At 37.7% G+C, this 22423-nt stretch overlaps 3 protein-coding genes across 11 annotated transcripts; all 3 read right to left on the bottom strand.

The window, feature by feature from the left end:
- Positions 1 to 3365: 3365 nt before the first annotated feature.
- Positions 3366 to 12320, bottom strand: LOC106081626 (sodium-coupled monocarboxylate transporter 1). 8 transcript variants are annotated; one of them, XM_013243726.2, is made up of 10 exons: positions 12166 to 12320; positions 10248 to 10700; positions 7846 to 7911; positions 7655 to 7774; positions 7440 to 7594; positions 7123 to 7372; positions 6607 to 6987; positions 5728 to 5918; positions 5467 to 5656; positions 3366 to 4073 (listed from the first exon to the last, which is right to left on the bottom strand). In XM_013243726.2, the coding sequence occupies exons 2-10, from the start codon at positions 10605 to 10607 to the stop codon at positions 4014 to 4016; spliced, it is 1773 nt and encodes a 590-aa protein (XP_013099180.2). In that variant the 5' UTR covers positions 10608 to 10700; positions 12166 to 12320; the 3' UTR covers positions 3366 to 4013. The 8 variants fall into 8 exon arrangements, with proteins under 8 accessions (XP_013099180.2, XP_059219415.1, XP_013099177.2 ...); XM_059363432.1 differs by having other exon boundaries at positions 12047 to 12320; XM_013243723.2 differs by having other exon boundaries at positions 12012 to 12320.
- Positions 12321 to 18617: 6297 nt separating this feature from the next.
- On the bottom strand, positions 18618 to 20896 carry LOC106081628 (neither inactivation nor afterpotential protein G). Of its 2 annotated transcripts, none has more exons than XM_013243729.2 (6): positions 20747 to 20896; positions 20569 to 20694; positions 20298 to 20500; positions 19146 to 20243; positions 18859 to 19082; positions 18618 to 18788 (listed from the first exon to the last, which is right to left on the bottom strand). In XM_013243729.2, exons 1-6 carry the CDS (start codon positions 20757 to 20759, stop codon positions 18638 to 18640), a joined length of 1815 nt encoding a protein of 604 aa, XP_013099183.2. In that variant the 5' UTR covers positions 20760 to 20896; the 3' UTR covers positions 18618 to 18637. The 2 variants fall into 2 exon arrangements, with proteins under 2 accessions (XP_013099183.2, XP_013099182.2); XM_013243728.2 differs by having other exon boundaries at positions 20569 to 20706.
- A 75-nt stretch (positions 20897 to 20971) lies between these two features.
- On the bottom strand, positions 20972 to 21850 carry LOC106081629 (probable ribosome biogenesis protein RLP24). The gene is made up of 2 exons (XM_013243732.2): positions 21666 to 21850; positions 20972 to 21590 (listed from the first exon to the last, which is right to left on the bottom strand). Exons 1-2 carry the CDS (start codon positions 21744 to 21746, stop codon positions 21096 to 21098), a joined length of 576 nt encoding a protein of 191 aa, XP_013099186.1. The 5' UTR covers positions 21747 to 21850; the 3' UTR covers positions 20972 to 21095.
- Positions 21851 to 22423: the final 573 nt, after the last annotated feature.

The raw sequence follows: 22423 nt of genomic DNA on the forward strand, positions 1-22423 counted from the left end.
TCAGCTTCAATGGCATTCATTAATCAACGAAATCAATTCACTTTTTGTGTGGGAGTGAAATGTGATATGAGATGAAGATTTATTCTTGGCTATGTTCTTCTGTTTGTTGTCTCGCCCATAATCTTCTATACCGCCATGGCAAAGTTCCTAATAGACACATTGTTAGAATCTTGATAACGTCCCTAAACAGATGCCCTCATCAAATTTGATATGAACATGCAATCGCAACAAAGAACAATCCGTTCTAGATGGATGGATCAATGAATGGTTTGATGTTGTTTCGAGTAGGGAGATGGCAAGCGATGGTGTTAATCCAATGCCAATAATACAAGAGTTAAGATTAAATAACAACAAAACAGTTTTAATCAACATTTTGTTTGTAACCAATCTGCGATTGTAAACTTTTTAATATTTTAATATGAAACAGTCTTCAAGAAATGTGCATTTTAAATTTTTTATTAAAAAAGATGGTTCATACATAAGGTGACGAATGATGTCGTGATGATTATTCTATTTTTTTTTTTTTAGTTTTTTTATGACCCATACTCACCTCTCTTGGTCTGGGAGGAAAATTCTTAAAGATTTTCTGTGGTGCGATTCTCTAGTTTTTTTCTTTATCAAACCGACACCGTAAATTAACGAAAACAAGTAAAAAGGCATTAAGTTCGGCCGGGCCAAACTTTGAATACCCACCACCTCGGGTATATATGTAAACACCATTTCGTCGCAATCCGGTGAAAATTGGATAACTTTAGCACCCAAATTCGGCGATGACATTGAGTGGTCCAATATATCTGTCACTATTCAATTTTGTAGAACAAAATATTGGTCTTTTTGGCAGATATATCCAATTATAAACCGATCTGAACCATATTAAGGTCGGATATCGTGAGGCTCATAAAAACTCACTGTGTCAAATTTCAGCGAAATCGGGTAATAAATAAAGCTTTAATGGGCTTAAGACCCCTTATCGGCAAATCGGTCTATATGGCAGCTATATGTAAATATAGTTCGATCTGAACCATATTTAGGTCGGATGTTGGGAAGTCTTAACTTACTCACTGTTTCAAATTTCAGCGAAATCGGGTAATAAATAAAGCATTTATTGGCTTCAAACCCCTTATGGGCAGATCGGTCTATATGGCAGCTATATCTAAATATGAACCGATCTGAACCATATTTGGGTCAGTTGTCGGGAGGCTTAAAATAACCCATTGTTGCAAATTTCAGCGAAATCGGGTAGTAAATAAAGCTTTTATGGTCGCGAGATCGGTCTATATGGTAGGTATATCTAAGTATAGTCCGATACAAACCATATTTGGGTCAGTTGTCGGGAGGCTTAAATTAACCTACTGTTGCAAATTTCAGCGAAATCGGGTGATAAATAAAGCTTTTAAGGTCTTCAGACCCTTTATCTCGAGATCGGTCTATATGGTAGGTATATCTAAATATGGTCCGATCTGAACCATATTTGGGTCAGTTGTCGGGAGGCTTAAATTAACCTACGGTTCCAAATTTCAGAGAAATCGGGTAATAAATAAAGCTTGTATGGTCTTCAGACCCTTTATCGCGATATCGGTCTATATGGTAGGTATATCTAAATATAGTCCGATACAAACCATATTTGGGTCAGTCGTCGGGAGGCTTAAATTAACCTACTGTTGCAAATTTCAGAGAAATCGGGTAATAAATAAAGCTTGTATGGTCTTCAGACCCTTTATCGCGATATCGGTCTATATGGTAGGTATATCTAAATATAGTCCGATACAAACCATATTTGGGTCAGTCATCGGGAAGTCTTAAACTACTCACTGTTTTAAATTTCAGCAAAATCGGATGGAGAACAAAGTTTTTATGGGCATTAGACCCTTTATCGGAAAATCGGTCTATATAGCAGCTATATCCAAATATGGTCCGATTTGGCCCGTTCAAGAACTTAACCAGCATGCATCAAAAAGACGTTTCTGTGCCAAATTTCAGCTCAATATCTCAACGTATGAAGGCTCTAGAGTGATTACAACAGACGGACGGACAGACACACATTTTACGACGATCCGAATTATATATACATTGTAGGGTCGGAAATTGATATTTCGTTGTGTTGCAAACGGAATGACTAAATGAATATAACCTCTATCCTACGGTGGTGGGTATAAAAATCGGTTGATTAGGTTATTCTGTAATCAAAGGCTAGCGATTTTAAATGTCGGTAAAAGTTAACGACAAGCATAGATAAAAGGAAGAAATGTCAACAAATTTATTTTGATTTTCAATATGAGCTCGTTGTAAATATGAACAATATTTTAACATTTTGTTTTTTCTTTATACAAGAAAATTCGATGCCCTAGAATTCTAGGGCATTCTAAGGCAGAGTACAGCGTTATAGTACTTAACAACTATAACGCTGTGCTCTGCCCTTATAACGTGCCTAGAAAAACCGCACATCCTGCATAAGTGTGTCTCTCCCTGCGTCCAGTGCGACGCAACCTGACGTTACATGACCAGTCTAGGACTTCTATCAGCAATCCCAAGTCTTGGTACCTCAACCCCAGGGTAAAGCGCACCCTGTTTCGCGAAATATTTGGCCATAGTTTGTGTGTTTCTCTCCCTGCGTCCAGCGCAACCTGTCGTTACATGACCAGACTAGGACTTCTATCAACAATCCGAAGTCTTGGTACCTCAACCTCAGGGTAAGGCGCACCCTGTTTTCGCGAAATATTTGGCCATAGTTTGTGTGTCTCTCTCCCTGCGTCCAGCGCTACGCAACCTGTCGTTGCGCGACCAGTCTAGGACTTCTATCAGCAATCCGAAGTCATGGTACCTCAACCCCAGGGTAAGGCGCATCCTGTTTCCCGAAATATTCAGCCACAGGGCATTTGTCACCCTCCAGCTCACTGCACCAGCTGACGTCACCCGAGCGGCCATTGTAGAAGGCGCCACTTCAACCCAGAAACTAGCAGAGGGGAAGTCTCTTTGATTCCATGGCAAGTTCTGTGTCTATCAGCGATCCGACCGGCCCACAAAAATATGTTGATTACTTAGTTGTTAAACGTTTTTAACTATTACTTATATTCCCCGATTTCGTTGAAATTGATGTACAAGGAGTTATGTAAGACCCCTTCACATGAAATGCGAATATGGACCAATTCTATTTTTGAGTCTACTATTTTTGTGAATATACCCATGGCGATGGAGACCACCGTGGTGTAGAGTATAGGCAATGGCGCTGAACGTCTGTCTTCGAATTCTGGCGGCAATATCACACTAATTTTCAGCGATTGTTATCCCCTCCTGGTGACATGCTGGTGACATTTGTACTGCGCCAGTAGGTCATGTACTCGACCCGAAAAGCAAGCACTTTCACATGTTTCTCTTTAAAATTTTATTTTTAAAATTTTCAAATATTTGTCAGTTAGACTTAACGACTACTATTTTTGGTTGTCAAATGAACGATCATTTTTGGTAGTTACCGAAAGTTCTTACCGGCAAATTTCGGTAAATTTTGAATACAGAATAGCACTTACCGACAAATATCGTTAAGTTTGTCGGTAAGGATTTAGAGAATGACACTACTGGTGTTCAATTCATTTGACTGTCTTTTATTTTTATTTTTGCGGCATAATTCTCGCTCTTTCTTAAAAATTTTTAATTTACATTAATATTCTTTGGTTTCAAAAAATTTATATAACTTTTGTGTAATTACATTTTGGTTTAATTTAACAAAAATTATTGTTATCTAAAATCGATAACACATTTGTAGATTTGTAAAGTGAATCTTTACCTTAGGCAAGAACTGTGTACGTTTTTACATGGCAAATTTGATTTTCTATGACAACACGGAATATATTCGTTATCAATTTCTCTAAATTAAAATTAATATAATATCGTATTTACAATAATCAATGCAGTTGAGATTAACTTTAGGTTTTTTAATACTTTTAACAACTAAAACTAGCATAACACACTGGCACATTGTTCCTCCAACTTGGCTTGGCTAATCATGGTTGGTTGACTCACAAGGCTTCTTCATCATCACTTCTCTTATTTTTTAACGGAATGTCTTTTTTAGTATCCTAAAACGAAAAATGAATTAAAAATCAATTGGAAATAAACAAAAGCGCTTTAAGTTTGAGTCTTAGAGACACCTTGTGCACAAATTGCTTCCTCTAGGTAGCTTAAACTTGATCCGACGCGATTTATATAAAAACCATATCGGGTTTAACCTTTAAAACTTGTATTAAGCTGTCCTGCATATCGCTATTTCTATTTCTGTAGTTGAATTCTGTAAAATGTTTTAACGAAAATCGTTTCGGTAAGAAGCGATAACAGAAAACTTAACGAATTTGGTATTCAGTAGCCACTTTTAACGATAATCGACATTATTAAAATCAGCTGTCTTCGCTAACGAATAGTAAATCGTCAACTAAATGACAGACAATTATTTGGTGGTTACTTTAACGAAGAGAAATAAAATGTATTTGTAACAGTGGCTATAGAGTATTTTTCTCGGCTCGGCTCAAGAAGTCAAGATCCAAGATCTGTTTATATGGCACCTTTACCAGGTTATGAACTGATTTGAACCCTACTGCACAAATGTTGGAAGTGAAACCAAAACACCACGTACAAAAATTACAGCTAAATCGGATAAGAATTGCGCCTTCTAAAAGCTCAAGAAGTCAATACCCTTATCGGTTTACATGGCAGCTTAATCTGGTTATCAACCGATTTAAACCACACTCAACACACTTGTTGGAAATGATATCAAAACACTACGTGCAAAATTTCAATCAAATCGGACGAGAATTGCGCCATCTAGAGGCTTAAGAAGTCGAGACCCAAGATCGGTTTATATGGCAGCTATATCAAAACATGGACCGATTTGGCCCATTTACAATCCCAACCGACCCAAATACTAAGAAGTATTTGTACAAAATTTCAAGCGGCTAGCTTTACTCCTTGAAAAGTTAACGTGCTTTCGACAAACGGACGGACAGACAAACGGACGGACAGACGGACGGACAAGGCTAGTTCGACTTAAAATATCACGACGATCAAGAATATATATACTTTATGGGGTCTAAGATGCATATTTCGAGGTGTTACAAACTGAATGAATAACAATATACATACATAACAATGACGTTAAATTACTTCATAAATAAAGAAAATCTACACTTATGGCTTTTTACACTAATTGCTCAAAAAAGAACTATGCCCTCTAGGACCTCAGCATATCAAATTGGAAAATTTGTTTCCATGGGATCTAAAACTTAACATAGTCGTATTTGGGCTTTTGATGTCAGAGAAAACATTCAAGTCCAGAAAGAATCTGCTTGGTGGTTCTGGCACTAAATGGTTATAAAAGGCCTAGAAAACACGATTTGACAGTGACAGCTTCGAGGTGGTCAATGACTTAATCTACCACAATAACAACTTTATATCTAAACTACCTCAGGATTACTTTACCTTAGTTTGCAAATGACTTTCATCACTGCGGAAATATTTTCGTATGCAGGGTGACAACAGCGTCTGGTCTACCGCCTTGGGATTGTTACCGCCAAAAATGAAATGCCAGCCAATGGCAATGGTCATCGTCAAACAAGCACCTAAGCATGTGTACCACATGTAAGATATTCGGTACAAGGGGAAAATTTCCCTATAAATGAAAAATAAAAATAAAAAATTAATGTCCATTTTAAATCATGAATGTATTCCATATAGACTTACTCAGAGTCTTGGGCGGAAATGGTGGAATTCGCTGCGGAAACCAATGAGGCAGCATCAAATTTGTAATCACAATGTTCAACAGTCAGAGGTTTTGTTTCATACACCATTGCACCGGATGCAACGGCCCATTGGGCCTTTAAACTGACCCAGGACATGCCAATCACACCAACAATGCCACCTATGAGAGCGCTCTGGAAAAATGCAGTTGTCTCAATTACAAAAGTACAACAAATAGGAAGTGAATTACAAATGAGAAGGTACAAATTGAAGACAGATGAATGGTCCCTTCATCGTGAAGAAACGTAAAAAAGGACAATTTGTCACCATTGGACACTTTTGTAACTACTTGGCTTAACATTACTTGTCTTTCTCAACATTTTACCTGATTTCACCGCGAGGAATGTTTTGTACACAAAAGTATTCCTTACAGTATTTAAATAGTAAAGACACAAAAATCCCAAATGCAAAAATTACAATGAATCTTGATCTGGATGTATATAAAAATGTTCAAAAATTGGAAGAGGGGGCAGATGTTAATATAACTCAATGCAAGTTTGCAAATTTTGCCGATGAACATTCCACTTAGGAACAGAGGCAAACTTCTCATATATCAATGAGTGCAGTCCGATTCAAGTTTTAAGCTCAATGATAAGGGGCCTTCTTTTTATAGCCGATTTCGAACAGCATGCCGCAGTGCGACACCTCTCTGGCATTATATGGCATAGTACCTCACAATGTTGCCAGCATTAGGAGGGAAAAACCACCGCTGAAAATTTTTTTGTGATGGTCTCGCCAGGATTTGAACCCAGGCGTTCAGCGTCATAGGCGGACATGCTAACCTCTGCGCTACGATGGCCTCCTTAATATAATATAACTTACATTCCCATTAATCCATGGCATAAAAACTCCAATCGTGAATATGCCCAGCAGTGGACCATTGGTGATGGCTTCCAAACTCATGGTTAACTGAAGGACGGTACCCATGTGTTCCACAATATACACCAGGAAGACGCACAATGTTCCCATTGACACCACCACCGAACGCATGATCCAATTGATGGCAGTTTCCGACAGAGGCCGCTTTACGAAGGGTTTAACGAAATCCTCCAATACTACAGCAGACATGGAATTTAAGCACGTGGATAAAGAACTCAAAGCCGCACTGAAGACACCGGCTATAAAGAGACCTGTTAGACCTGGATATTCTCCCAAAGTTTCCATGACAAATAAAGGCAGCAGTTGATCTCTGGCTTTAGCCAACTGAAACAAAACAAATAGGACATATAAAATTAATTTCATATAAACATAGTTTTATAAAACAAAATAATTTTGTAAAAATACAATTTTTTGTTTGAGAAATTAAAAAACAAATAATATCAGAGAAAAAGTACCTACCTTTGTAGTCAGTGGATCACATTGCTTATAAGTGGCATACATCAGTAGACCATTGTAGCTGCAGAGACCCATCAGTGTAAGAACGCCAAGGCAGAACAAAGCCAAAGCCTTACGTGCCGAAGCCAATGTGGGCAGGGCCAAGTAACGTTGAATCATGTTTTGTGACACCGCATTGGTTTGGGTCCAATAGAAAACACCACCAATCAGCTGGGACCACAATGTGTGTCTAACAGTGGGATTTACACTCATGCTTTCGAATAGGAGAAGTAGTCCAACAATTACTCACTTAGCGTTGTTAGTACAATGATAATACTTACTCTGGTCCTTCAATTCTTCCCGATTCCCAAGCATTTTCAAAGACCTTAGAAGCACCGCCTATGTCAATGCTACCCTTGACGGCTACCAAAATCAAAGCTCCCACCATAGAAATAATTTGAACCACATCGGTCCAGACCACAGCTTTCAGACCACCCTACAATAGAAAAAGATACTCAAAAAATGTTGACCGCCTTGCGCTTTTGCTCCTACTCACCAAAGTGGTGTAGAATATGCAAATGATGCATACTATGGGAGTAATGGTGTGGACTGCAACACCTGTCACCTGATTGAAGGCCAACGCTGGCACATAAATGACTATGGGCAGGTAACCGATCTTCAAAAAAATAATATAAATTGATTTAAACAAAGGCTGACTCCTTTCGTAGATCTATATCAAGAACTTACATTCATGATGGTAAACATAACTGAGCCAAACATGCGTAATCTTCGGTCGAAACGACTCTCCAGGTACTAAAAATTCCAAAATAAAACATGGTTAATGTCAGAAGAAATTTTTACATTCCAAATACAATAGAACTACATGAATATTTGGCATATTCATGCAGTCATTCTGCTGGGGATGTAAGAGCACATAGTGAAAAAACCGGAAGAGCATAGAGGAATTAGACGGAGAAGTACAAACCAACATTATTTTCTTTAATGTTCTTCTAATAATATAAACCTGTCGATTTGAAATCTTTATAATCTCTTAATGAATAGTTTAAATTTATGAGAATACTTCTCCTCTCTGTTTACCCCTCCTCGTGACTTCCCGTCTGTTTTGGCGAACTAATTATGGCTCTTAAAGCATTCATATGTTATGGGCTGCCATCCATCATCAGAATTCATTCATGATTCGCATAATAAAGTTTATTATGTTGGTCTAGGTAGTTGCGTACAACGCTACATCCACAATGTGGCATGCCATGCCCGCCACTCAGTGCCATTCAGTTTTAAATTTAAACAAATGATTTATTCCTTTGTCTGATGGCGTTTCTTATGGCGGAATCACTGAAACTTTTTATCCCATTTCTAATTGGATTGGATTATTTCTGGAGGTCAGCTGTCTGTTTGTGTGTCTATTTTAAGGCACACTTTGTCGTCACCTACAAGTCGAGCCAGCCCCACAATGTTGCTATCTTCGGTTTCTCTTCTACTTCACTCTTCCACAACAATTGAGAAGGTAAATTTCGTTTTTTTTATGTTGGGAAAATGACCACATGTTGAGTATGTCTCGACTCGAGAAGGTTGTTCAACGTGAGGCGCATTGAGGCGGCCCAGCGACATGGCATTTGATTGATTACTTTATAGGAATTTAAATCAAAACAATTGGAAATAATTGAAAAGGTTCCACACTTACGTTATAATAGGACACTGATTTCTCAATTTGTTTAAACAATTGAGAATACTCTTCTAAGAGCGTTTGTTACAATGTAATACAGTAACAGATATTTAAATGATTTTGTGTCTCCACTGTAAAATACCGGTTACCGAATATGTCACATGCATTTCTTATGGAAACGAAGATTTCGTCTGAGGTGCGTACAAATTACAAATTTGTCCATGAATATTCCATCAATGAACAAGGGCAAACTTCTGACATATCAAAGAGAGTGATCCGACTCAAGTTTAAACGCAATGTTCCGAACGGTGTGGCACAGTGGGACACCTCTTTGTTTCACCTCGTTGACCTTGTAACTCACGAATATTGCGAGCAGTAGGAGAGGATTACCACCGCTGAATTTTTCTTTGATAATCTCGCCAGGGTTTGAACTAAGGCGTTAAGCGTCTACGTGGGCAAGAATCATTCTTGCCTGTAGCGTTATTAGAACAGACAGACCGACATGACTGATCGTTGGCTCGTCCCATGTATAGTTATTTCAATATGTTTCAAAATCTATTCTACATATAATAAAATATACTCTTAGTATGCTAGTGTGCAAGGCGTATGTATTAGGCTAATCGAATTTTATTCGTACCTATCATGTTCCGAAAAGTTGTTTTGTTGTAGTGATTCGCCGATGCTTTCACGTAAAAAATTGTCTTGCTATTGTGAATGATTTTCTTAGTTTCGAAAAAAAGTCAACGCCTGCTTGGTTTTTGAGGGACTTTGTGAGGGCCTTAGAACACTGTGCAATATTTTATATGACAAGCGCCACAGACGGCACTGTGACAGAGATATTTTGATTTTTTTTAGATTGCAAAGCAAATAGTACGAACCTGCTTCTATTTTGAGTATGCAAAAAATGCATTTGTGTACCTCTAATTGAATCAATTTGATTGACTGCAAGAGAGCACTCATTTACATGCATACATATGTATGTACATACTCGTACACACTCACAAGCATTAACAGTGGAATTTATGTGAGAAGAGCGAACGAATTTGAAAAGTGTTCCGCGTAATGGATACCTGTGGTTACCCTTTGGACAATCATTTGGAGAAAAATTCTATCCCCGATTAGCTAAGCGGCTAATCCTGCCGCCGTTTATTAAAAGATCTGGTGTCATCACTCAATTTGAATGACAAAACTAAAATAGGAAGAACGCAACATATTTGTTAAGTGATTAAACGTTCTGAAATGGCAAAATTGCTAACGATCTTAATCAAATCACATTTATGAATTCCGATAAACATTTATTTAAAATTGATATGACTTTTTTCATTACGGTTCTCATTATCGGCGTAGAAATTGAAGAGAGCACAGATATAATTGCATATTATCGATTTGATAAAAAAACAAAATCGATTAGTTTGTCTTTAAACTATTTGGTGGTCAGAGATTGATATAAATAATGAAAACTCACCTCATATGTGGAAGTGATGTTCAAATCATGGAAGACGGGCAAATAGTAAATGGCCATAACAAACCCCATGGTTATGACACCCAGTGACACATACAAATATTGAATGCCATAGGAATAGATTTCGGTAGGCAGGCCCAGCAGCGTTATACCCGATATGAAACTGGCCACCAGTGACAAGGCTATGGGCAGACACAACATGTTACGTCCTCCCATCAGATAATCCGATTCGCCCGATGATTTTTCCATAAAGCCAAAGTAAATGCCAATGAAGATGCACAGGATGAACATGGCCACGAATACCACGTAATCGGGCCATGTGAAGTGCTGCAGCTGCGATATGATATAGTCCACATCAGTCATCTTGATGTATAATGCCGCCTGGGGCTTGAGGATGGTGGATGTAAAAACTCTTTAAATCACTCACGAACCACGAACAAAGCACAATGGCTTAATCTGTTTAAATGCTCGAAACTCTTACAATGTGGAGATCACTCTTCAATCTGCGATGATCTTTTCAACCCTCCGCACTAGCTTAATCCAATTTTGACAAACTCAATTTTTGAATCTTCACTTTACAAACAAATTTGTACAAAAAAATTTAGTTTTTGTTAATTTATGCCAATTGTGTGTAATGAACAATGACGAATTCACACACCAACGACGATGGTTATGTGGTATAGGGGTGATCATGGATTTATGATGATTTTTAACCACCCGCCCGCACGATCATCACATACAATATTGTTGTTGTTGCTGCTGCCACTGACGAGGTGATACAATTGCATTACGATGGGCAAAGAGACTGTGAAATATACAGCACATTGAAAGGGATCTGTACATTTTCCACACTCAAGAAATTGTTGGAAAATTCTTGTTACACTCAAAGAAATTTGTTTTGCTAAAATTCAAATTTTCAAAAAATAACTATTTCATAAAATTTTAAAATTGAGTTTTAATTAATTGTTTTCAAAAAGAAAGTTGCTATCTCTAACAAAGTAATACTTCGTAGCACAATTTATTTTTCCTTTATGTTGGTGTTAATTTAAATCCTCTAGTAGTTTTATTTAATTTTTTATATAATATTTAAAAAAAAAAACCATAATCATGTTTTCAAATAAAATAAAATTTTCCAATGTATGGTATACATTTTTCCCAGTGTAAATGAACTAGGCTATGCTCTTTTGCAGTGACGTTCAACTTATTTGGCAATTTTTTTATTTACGCACTCTCTAAGGCAGCTCTCTACACACAGCTCTACACACAGCTGATGCCCTGCTTCAACTACTTTTTGAGGTCTCCTGGGTTTTGGGAAGTGATGCTGAGGCGGTTTTCATCAAATCCAATAATGATGCCGCAATTGCCTTTCATGTTATCCGCTTGCCAGTGCCTTTATCCTTAATGGTCTTAATTGCAAAATTACTTTGTGTCACTCTTAGAAAAAAGGAAATAAGCAACGCATTGCCTACTTGAGCTTAATATGTGGATTTGAATTTTTTGTATCGATAGTATGCATGGATTAAGTTTGCAGCATTCCCCTTATAAATGATAATATGAGTAGGTTTTTCAATTTAGATATATCACATTAACATACAATTTTTTATCTCACTATTCTTCAAAACATTTTAATACGATTTTTGTGTTTTCGGGGGTAGAATCAGCTTTTTTTATGGAGGGTTTTTATTTATTATGATGTGTTGGCAGCAGCAACAACAACAATTGCAAAGGCTTTGCCACACTTGCGACACAATAGAACGTTGTAATTACATCACAATAGTTAATGGATTTAACTTATCCCTGACCAATGAAAGACTTGAGGGATATGGCCAATGTTGTTGTATAAGAACTAATCAACGAACGTATCACAAAATTAAAACTTGAAATCAACCGATATAATCACAAAATTATTTTCTTGTAACACTTCCGTGTATTTAATTTGCCGATTTAGATCGCAGGCTGACAGCCAAATAGTCCACAGATTCACTTTTACCAGTTGAGGGACACATTACTACCGATCATAACGAACGTTGCCTAGATAACTGAGGGTGGTCGATCACTAAAGCACTGCAAAACCCATCCAACGGTGTCTAGCCCTCCTGTTCACTCATTTCAATTGTGGGATTTTTCTATCATCATCAACAGCAGCAGCATTTCCATTCAAAGAATACAATAAACCCCACACACACACACATACTCACTTGCATGTATGATCCGCACACAAATACAAACAATAAATCTTGGCTAATGAAAATTGAAAAAAATTTAATGCAAATTCTCCAAAGAACAAAAGAACAACAACAACATACGCATACAAACACCCACACTCCCCACATGGAGCAGAGGCGCAAGAAAACGATTCCAAACAAATACTTTCCACTTCCAGCGTCACAAGACATTTCCTAAGTAAGATTGGCATGATGAATGTGAGATGACATAGCCACACCACCACCTCATACGTGCACACTTGTAGCCCAGTGCGGTAAGGTGTTCACTCAATCTCAGGCAATGTCAATTTCAATAAAAAAAAAACACGAACAACTCACAAAAAGGCCGGCATAAACGATTTAAAGACTTCCCCACAACATCTCCTATCGGTGGCGCCCAAAAGAAAACAATTGCAAAGATGCTGAATATTCTCTACACACGAGAAAAGAAAAGAGAAACTCTTCTCTCTCTCTCTGAGAATTAAAAATGCTCTCGTCATAAATATGAGTGCGAGTATTACCCTCCAAAAAGGAAATGAAGCAAACATAAACAAATGACAAGTGTCAAGGGCGCTCCCTACACATCGTAACAAGGTGAAATGGGGTTATGATCTAGCATCGATATTCGATTGTTACACATGATATTATGTTTGTAATATTATTTAATCTTTTAAGTCATCAAAGAGAACCAGACATTCTTGAAAATATAATACTACTCAAATACCAATTGATAAGTATACCGATCGACTCAGAATCACTTTCTGATTCGAATTAGCTATGTCCGTCTGTCTGTTCATGTTGATTTGTGTACAGGTCGCAATTTTCATCCGATCGTCTTTAAATTTGGTATGGGTATGATTTTCAGCCTAGACACAAAGCCTATTGAATTTGGAAAAAATCGATTCAGATTTGGATATAGCTTCCAAATATATGTTCGTCCGATTTGCAGTAATACAGCAATAAAATGGTCATTTGTTGACCGATTCTCTTGAAATTTGGCAGGAAGGATTTTCTTATGACTCTCGATGTTACCGGCGAATTTCATAAAAGTCGGTTCAGATTTGGATATAACTCCCATATATATGTTCGTTTGATTAGCAGTAGTATAGCAATAAAATGGTCATTTGTTAACCGATTCTCTCGAAATTTGGCAGGAAGGGTGTGTTTCATAGAAATCGGTTCAGATTTAGATATAGCTCTCACATATATATCGGCCGATTTTCACTCCTAGACCCACTACAAGCGCATTTATTGACCAATCTTCCCAGAATTCCTCGACGAATTCCACAATATCCACAATATGGTCAAAATCGGATCAGATTTAGATATAACTCCCATGTATATGTTTGTCAGAATTTGGGCAATTTGTTGTCATTTGTCAACCATAGTTTTTACATTTTGAACATATTTGCTTTGCTCGAAATTTGATACAGGAATTTTAATAATCTATCTGGATACATCCACCAAGGTCCATCAAAATTAGTTCAAAATTAGTTGTAGCCCCCCTTTTGTGTTTATAGGGTAGGTGTAGGGTATTATAAAGTCGGCACCGCCCGACTTTTGCCTTTCCTTACTGGTTTTAATTAAAATACTGCCAAATAAACAAAAAATAAAAATTACTTGAAAAAACAATTTACGGCCACTTACATACAATGTATGTAATAAAGTATGAATATTAAGGACAGCATTTTAAGCAAGTAAAAAGCCGTTAAGTTCGGCCGGGCCAAACTTTGAATACCCACCACCTCGGGTAAATATGTAAACCACCTTTCGTCATAATCCGGTGATAAATGTATAATTAATGCCCCCATAGCAGCTATAGCGAAAAATGCTCCGACTTAGATTAAATTCGACAGGGACATTGTGTGGTCTAATAAATACAAGTCATTGTTCAATTTTGTTGAACAAAATATTACTCTTTTTGGTAGCCATATCCAAATATAGACCGATCTGAACCATATACGACACGGATGTGTCAAATTTCACCGAAATCGGATTATGAAGCCAAAACCTTAAAAGTAAAGTAATAAAAGTGCACTTTATGGGCCCAAGACCTTAAATCGAGAGATCGGTCTATATGGCAGCTATATTCAAATCTGAACTGATCTGAGCCAAATTGAAGAAGGATGTCCAGCGACCCAACACAACTCACTGTCCCAAATTTCGGCGATATCGGACAATAAATACGCCTTTTATGGGCCCAGAACCTTAAATCGAGAGATCGGTCTGTATGGCAGCTATATCCAAATCTGGGCCAATCTGAGCCCCATTAAATATATATGTCGAGGGGCCTACATAACTCAAAATTCCAAATTTTGGCGAAATCGGACAATAAATGCGCTTTTTATGGGCCCAAAACCTTAAATCGGCAGATCGGTCTATATGGCAGCTGTATCCAAATCTGAACCGATCTGGGCCAAATTGAAGAAGGATGTCGTAGGGCCTAACACAACTCACTGTCCGAAATTTCAACAAAATCGTATTATAAATGTGGCTTTTATGGGCCTAAGACCCTAAATCGGCGAATCGTTCTATAAGCGGACTATATCAAGATATAGCCCATCTTCGAATTCAACCTGTTAATGAACAAAAAAGAATCTGTGCAAAGTTTCAGCTTAGTATCTCCATTTTAAAAGACTGTAGCGTGATTTCAACAGACAGACGGACAGACGGTCGAACATGGCTAGATCAAGTATATATCTACTTTATAGGATCGGAAATGGATATTTCGATGTGTTTCAAACGGAATCACAAAATGAGTAAACCCCTATCCTTCGGTGCTGGGTATAAAAAAATACGTTTTGAAGTAAAATATTAAAATGTCAAAAGTATTGGGTTGCCCAAAAAGTAATTGCGGATTTTTTAAAAGAAAGTAAATGCATTTTTAATAAAACTTAGAATGATTAAAGTTGATCAAATATACTTTTTTTACACTTTTATTCTAAAGCAAGCTAAAAGTAACAGCTGATAACTGACAGAAGAAAGAATGCAATTACAGAGTCACAAGCTGTGAACAAATTTGTCAACGCCGACTATATGAAAAATCCGCAATTACTTTTTGGCCAACCCAATATAAAGAGGAAACAATAAAGTTTTATAATTATATATTAAATAAAGTTTAAGACGTAATTAGGGGCTTTAAAGTGCAAAAGCCATCGTTGGCTAGATAGTGTAGAAAGACATCTCTTGCACTTGGTTTTAGAAATTGAAAAGAATTTGAGTATGGGACCGAAAACTTTATGTAATCATTGATTCTGTCTACGGCCACTTACCTATGTATGTAATAAAGTATGAATATTAAACATAGCATTTTAAAAAATTCAAAGAAAAGCTTAGAATATAATAAAGGAAATTAAAAAATTTTTTAAATAATACCTGAATTTGACTTTTATAAAAATCGTATAAGACATCATTTGACTACGCCCATGTGCTGCTCATATGGCTACAAATGTGTATTAACATTTCTATCTATTTGATTTTTTTTTTTGTTTGGCAAACAAAAAACAAACAAAATAAATGGGTAATTTTTTATGATTCAATTTTTAAAAATTCTTTTATGAAACGGTCAATGGTTTAGCCAAATTAAAAAAAAAAGAATGAAATTTACGTATGTACTTCTGCTTGTGTATTTATATGCAGCCAACACAACTGACTCTAAATCTAAATACATGTGTGCGTATGTATGTGCTATTAAAATACGTATTGATACCACTAGTTTAGTAAGTTTTTTATTGCCGTAGTCCATAAAAGTGAGCTTTTCCACAAACATTCCTCAAATTGTAGAATGCCGCCCATAGCATTCGCTAAAATCACTTGCCATGGACTTCCACATTTTTGTGATTAGGAACCACTTATTTGTGGGTATTTTTATGACACATCAACTTTTTCGTTGCCCTAGCCTTAAGATACAAAGATCATGTATAAGATTTTGATACTTGTACATAATTTATGAGTTATGATTTGCTGAAATAACAAAACTTAGTACAACCGTCGTATGAGTAATATGAATGTTTGGTAATGTTACTCATACAACACTTAGTCCATTGGCTTTTTTAATCGAATGCAAGCATTCGGTACATTCTGCTCTTGAAGGACATAGGTTCAAAGACGCCAACACGAATAATATGTCTGTATTGGGGCTATATCTATATATGGGCCCATGTTTGTTTTTATTAGTTTCTACTTCACCGTTCACGATAATCAAAACTCGCTGCTGAATCTACTAAAGGGGCAGTCAAAAGAATATCTCAGCCTAATTGGCTAAAGTTTAAAACTTCTGAGGGCTCAAAAAATCGAAATTGGAGGACGTTTTATTTGGTGGATACATCGATTTTTATACCCTACACCACTACTGTGGTACAGGGTATTATAACTTAGTGAATTAGTTTGTAACACCCAAAAGGAAGAGAGATATACTCATTGATAAGTACACCGATCGACTCAGAATCTCTTTCTGATACGATTTAGCTATGTCCGTCTGTCTGTATGTCTGTCTGTCTGTCTATCCGTCTGTCTGTCCGTCTGTCCATGTTAATTTGTGTACAAACTATTCATCCGATCGTCTTCAAATTTGGTATGGGCGTGTTTTTCGGCCTAGAGACGAAACCTATTGAAATTGGAAAAATTGTTTCTCGTCCGATTTGCAGTAATGTTGCAATCAAATGGTCATTTGTTAATCGATTCTCTCGAAATATGGCAGGAAGGATTTTCTCTTGCCTTTCGACATTATGAATTTTATAAAAATCGGTTCAGATTTAGATATAGCTGTCATATATGTCTATCGCCCGATTTTAACTTCTAGAGTCACAGCAAGGGCTTTAATTGACTCATCTTGCCAAAAACTTTGCAAAACGCTTTCCCCGACGACTGCCACATTGTCTGAGAAGTTTGCTCGAAATCGGTTCAGATTTAGGTATAGCTCCCATATATATGTTTGTCCGATTTTGAGAAATATTGCAAGAATGTGCTCGTTTTTTAATCGATTCTCTCGAAATTTTGCAGGAAGGATTTTCTTAAGACTCTCGATATGACAGACCTAGATAAAGCTGTCATATATATATGTCGCAAGTTTTTCACCCAACACCTTTGCCATCTAAGGAGGTCATCCTCTTGTTGCGGGACGAACATTTTGTCTTACAAAGGCAAAAAGAGAGAAAAAATCGACGTGCGTTTCCCCAACGAAGGAGAAACGCACGTTGCCTCAATACCACGACTAATCACTGGCCCCTGTTATTGTCGTGTTGAAGGAGCTGGAGGGAGCTCCTGGACACACGCGGACGGCTACCAAAGTTATTCTCTAATTGTTTGACGTGTCCAGGTTTTCTTTGTTGTTGTTTTTATTGTTGATTTGCGTTCCTTTGCCCGAACTGTAGGATGAATTCGGGGATGTGAGTTTCGCGTTTCCACGCACCTTTTTTAAAGCGGCCTTTGCAGGTCCTATTTTTTATACCCACCATAATAAGATAGGCAGTTTATTTATTTAATCATTCCGATTGGAATGCATCGAAATATTCATTTTCGAGCCTGCAAAGTATATATATTTCGGATCATCTTAAAATTCTAAGGCGATTTAACGATGTCCGGGTGTCTGTCCGTCCGTCTGTTGTATTCACTCTACAGTCTTCAAAAATTGGGATATTGAGCTGAAAATTGAAACAGATACGTCGTTTTGAGGCACGCAGGTTGTGTTCTTGAACGGGCCAAATCAGACCATATTTGCATATAGCTGCTATTTAGACCGATATGCCGATAAAGGTCTATAGCCCATAAAATCTTTATTTATTACCCGATTTCGCTGAAATTTGAAACAGTGAGTTGTTTTATCCTCCCGACATCCGATCCTAATATTATTCAGATCGGACTATATTATTCGTATATATATATATATATAGGTGTCATTGACCGATTTCATAGTCCCATAAAAACCGGATTTATTGCCTGATTTCGCTGAAATTGTGACTTGTATAACAGTTCTCGGGACCTGAAAAAAATATGATCCAGACTAGCCCCTTTCAAGATATAACTGTGGATATGGTAGTGGAGTTATAATAAAATAGAATGATTAATATATCCAAGGTGGTGGGCATCCAAAGTTCGACACGGCCGAACACTTTTTAACTTGGATCAAAGTGGATCAGTTTTCACATCAACAGAAACCCTTAGGTCTACATAATTTTTGTTCTCCCTTGTTTAATTATTTATTGTTTTTTTTTTTTCTTCTTTTAAAATCATTGCAGCTCCCCGTACCGCCATACCCACTATAATGGAGTTGGGATTACCCGAAATGGGTGTTGGTAATACGCTGCCATCAATTATTCGTAAATTTTCTATGCCATGTACCCTGAAACGAAAAATAAGATAAATTTTTTGCCAAATTGGCGACTTTTATTTTCATGTACGGGGGTTCTTACTTGAATTTCGCATTGACAACGCTGTTTTGTGCATTTGTACCCATTCTACAAGTGCCACCCGGATGATGAGATCCCAAACCCACATGTCGGATCAGACACTCCAAATACTTGTCCGAGGGTCCTTGTAAAATAAATTCATTCTCGACTCCGTTCAGACATTCTTTAATACGCGGCCAGTGTATTTGAGGGCCCAGCAAAGATGAAAAGGGTTGCGAATTTACAAGCTGTAATAAAATCGCGCATGGCTAAGAAGAAATGCCATTAGAAATGCATTAATCGCCGCTTACCTCGATACCTGCCCTAACAGCTTTGATGGTGCACGCTATGTCCCTTCGGTCGGACAAGTAGTTGGGATTGATTAGGGGCTGCCTTCGAATGCTGGAACTTTGTATTTGCACCTCGCCCCTCGATAGAGGCTGCAAACATGACGATATTAAAACAAAGCCCTCCTGCGAACTGTTGTAGTAGCGCGGAAATAGGGCACGAAAATAAGATTTTCTAAAGTTCGATATGGACATTAGGGCGGCTTCATCTATGGCACCGGCAGCGAAAAACGTAAGCCCAAATATGTCACTGAGATTTTTCGCATAGTTATGTACATGACCCAACACTCCAAAGTTGGCCAAATGACCTCCACCCACAGTCAAATAGCTTAAAATAGACCAAGGACTTAGCAGGGCCCTTTGATTTAGCGAGGGTCCCACCGTGTCTATGGAAACGTACAATGGTAGATTGAGATGGTCGTGTAAATTTTGGCCCACCATAGGCAAGTGAGGCAGAAAAGGTTCGCTCCGCACTTGTTGCTCTTTTAAATGTGTGCGATTGCCCAAACCAGAAACTTGCAAGAGCTGAGGTGATTGGTAGGCTCCTGCGCATATAATCAACTCGCGCAAAACATTGACCTCGAAAACGAATTCCTTGCCCGTATTAGCATCCTTGGTTGCAAGCCTAACCGACCTAACAGCAACTTTTTTGCCCTTCTTTGTGTCCATCCGAAATTCAATTGACTTTGCCAAAGTGTTTGTCATTACCCTGAGGTTTCGTTGTTTGTAAGCCTTCTGCAAATACCTTTGGTAGACATTGTAACGAATTCCATTCTTGATATTGTATTGGGCCTTACGAAAATGCCAATTCCTGTGCTCAAACGCGGACGAGGCTCTATGAAATGCCGTTGCAATCTTTGAGTAGTCCGGAGTTATTTCCAAACGTTCGAAGGGCTTCGAATTACCCGCTTGCAGAAAAGGTTTAAAAGAAAGCCAATCCCAACCTTTAAGTTTAAAATCGCGGGACCATCGCTCAAAATCACCTTCATATCCATCAAAATGCAGCATATAATTCAGCTGGGCGGATCCTCCGAGTCCTTTGCCCCTTGGAAGGCATTGTCTCTGGAAAAGCATCATATATTAGGCCATTCTATGTTTCGAAATAGGTCTCCTTACTTCCTCCTCCAAGCCCCTTGATGAGTGCGCTTGTCGCGTGGAAAGGAAGGACCAATCGTTTACTCCTTTTTGTTGGAACGTTGTTAGAAGCGGAATTTTGCTTAGAAAGCCAAATCTATCTCCTGCCTCTACCAATAAAATTGTTGATTTACTGTGTTTGCTAAGCAGTGAGGCAACCACCGAACCAGAGCTCCCAGCACCAACTGCAATGTACACATATATACAACATTTCAGGGAAAGCAACGCTTAAGATTGCTTAGATTCACCTTACCCACCACATAATCAAAAATATATTCGCCTGGTGTCAATACGGGAACTTTTTCCTCCAGCAAAGAAGCAATAACAAACCACAACATAGACACGAGTCCGGCCAGTAAAGCCAGTACAATGAATATTTCTAAAAAAATAACTTAAATTCCCTTCAGTTAAAAAAAAAAACTACTACTTACTGCTGTAATTCATTTTACACCACCGGAAAATTTCCGCACAGCCTCGCTACAAAAAAGGAAAAGAACTAATAAGCCATACAGACGCGTCTAGTTTCATTTCATTTCCACCTAATCCAATTAAAAATGAATGGCGAAGCGAATACACACTAGCGAACAAAGGCTATGGCAGTTGACTTTTGTTGTGACCGCTGGTGAAACCCCCGCCACAGTTGTGAACTAAAAACATTTCTCTCAAATCACAATCATTTCTTATTTAAACATGTAAAATGTTTCTATAATGAAAAAGATATTTAAGCACTACTTAAACATAACTTAAAAATATATGCCAGCAGGTGTGACAATGGTCAAATTAGACTTTCATCATTTCCATGTCCTCATCCATGACACCTTCCTCTAACTTCTTCTCCAATTCGCGGGCGTCGACGTAGGTAATCTCCTCTTCCGGCAAATCTTGCTCCATTAGAGCGGCCTCTTCTGCCTCCTCCTTGGCTCGTCTTTCTTTTAGACCTGCAGCTGGAGAACGAATGAGAGAAATGTTGCGCTGTACATCCTTGACATCCATTTGGATTTCAACCTCCCGACCCTTGCGCAAACGTTCCATAACAAATTGTCCCTGGCGGCGCTCTTTGATTTCGGTAACCTTTTTGATGGCGTCCAGAGTCTTCTGCCACATTTCACGGTTATATTTGACAGGCACATTGCGACGCTTCTCAAATTCAAAGCTGGGGTCGATGGACAACTCCTTGCCAGAGGCCTTCCGATGTGCCTTGGTCCAGCGTACCTTACGTGGATTCTTCTTGCGCTTGAAGGCCTTGTGACACTTTCCACGGCAGAATTTAAAGATCTGAAATGCGCATTACAATTAATAACCATTTTAATTGTTCATTATTGCTGGGAACAATGCTGCTCCCAAACTTACCTTGCAATCGTTTCTTACGAATTGTACTCCATGGCCCGGGTATATTTTGCTGGAGCAAAAGTAACACGTTTCAATACGCATTTTGTTGAATTTTCCCAAAAACTACACACTTTTGAGAAATTCAACAAATTTGAGCCCACTAGACGAAAAAACGTGTTGTGACTTCGTTCCGATAAAAACAATTTTCGATTACTCAAATGCACAGAGATGTTACATTCATGGGGACTTTACATGGCACATCATGGAGCGTGGTCATTGAAACAGTTGTTGATTTTTATTTTATTAATACATGATACAATTAAGAAGTACTATGTAATTAGCACAACAACAAAAATCTACACCCAACGAAACTACCGTGAGTGGCAAATGCCTTAAATTGAAATGTCAATGTGATTTTAGAAATAAACTTTATTTTACAACTTTTCTTCTTCAAATGTGTTTTATATCTGTATTTTCAAAATTATAAAACTATTTTGTTGCTTATGTGTGGAATTTCGGATCAAATATAACATCTTTTGAAGATTTTAGAAAAAAATCACAGCTTTGTTTTCTAGCCTTTGAGATTTAGATTTATTACAAAATCAAAACAAAAATAAATAAATTGTACTCAGCTGTTGGCATGACCTCACTTTATAAGTGCATCCTATTAGCAATATATAGTGTAAATCACCATTAATCTTCTTATTATCTGTTATTGCATGTTATTGATAACTTACAAGTACAATATTGCACTGATGTTTTATCCGGAAGTTCAGAAT

The sequence above is a fragment of the Stomoxys calcitrans genome, chromosome 2 (genome assembly GCF_963082655.1).
Source record: "Stomoxys calcitrans chromosome 2, idStoCalc2.1, whole genome shotgun sequence".
Lineage (NCBI taxonomy): Eukaryota > Metazoa > Arthropoda > Insecta > Diptera > Muscidae > Stomoxys > Stomoxys calcitrans.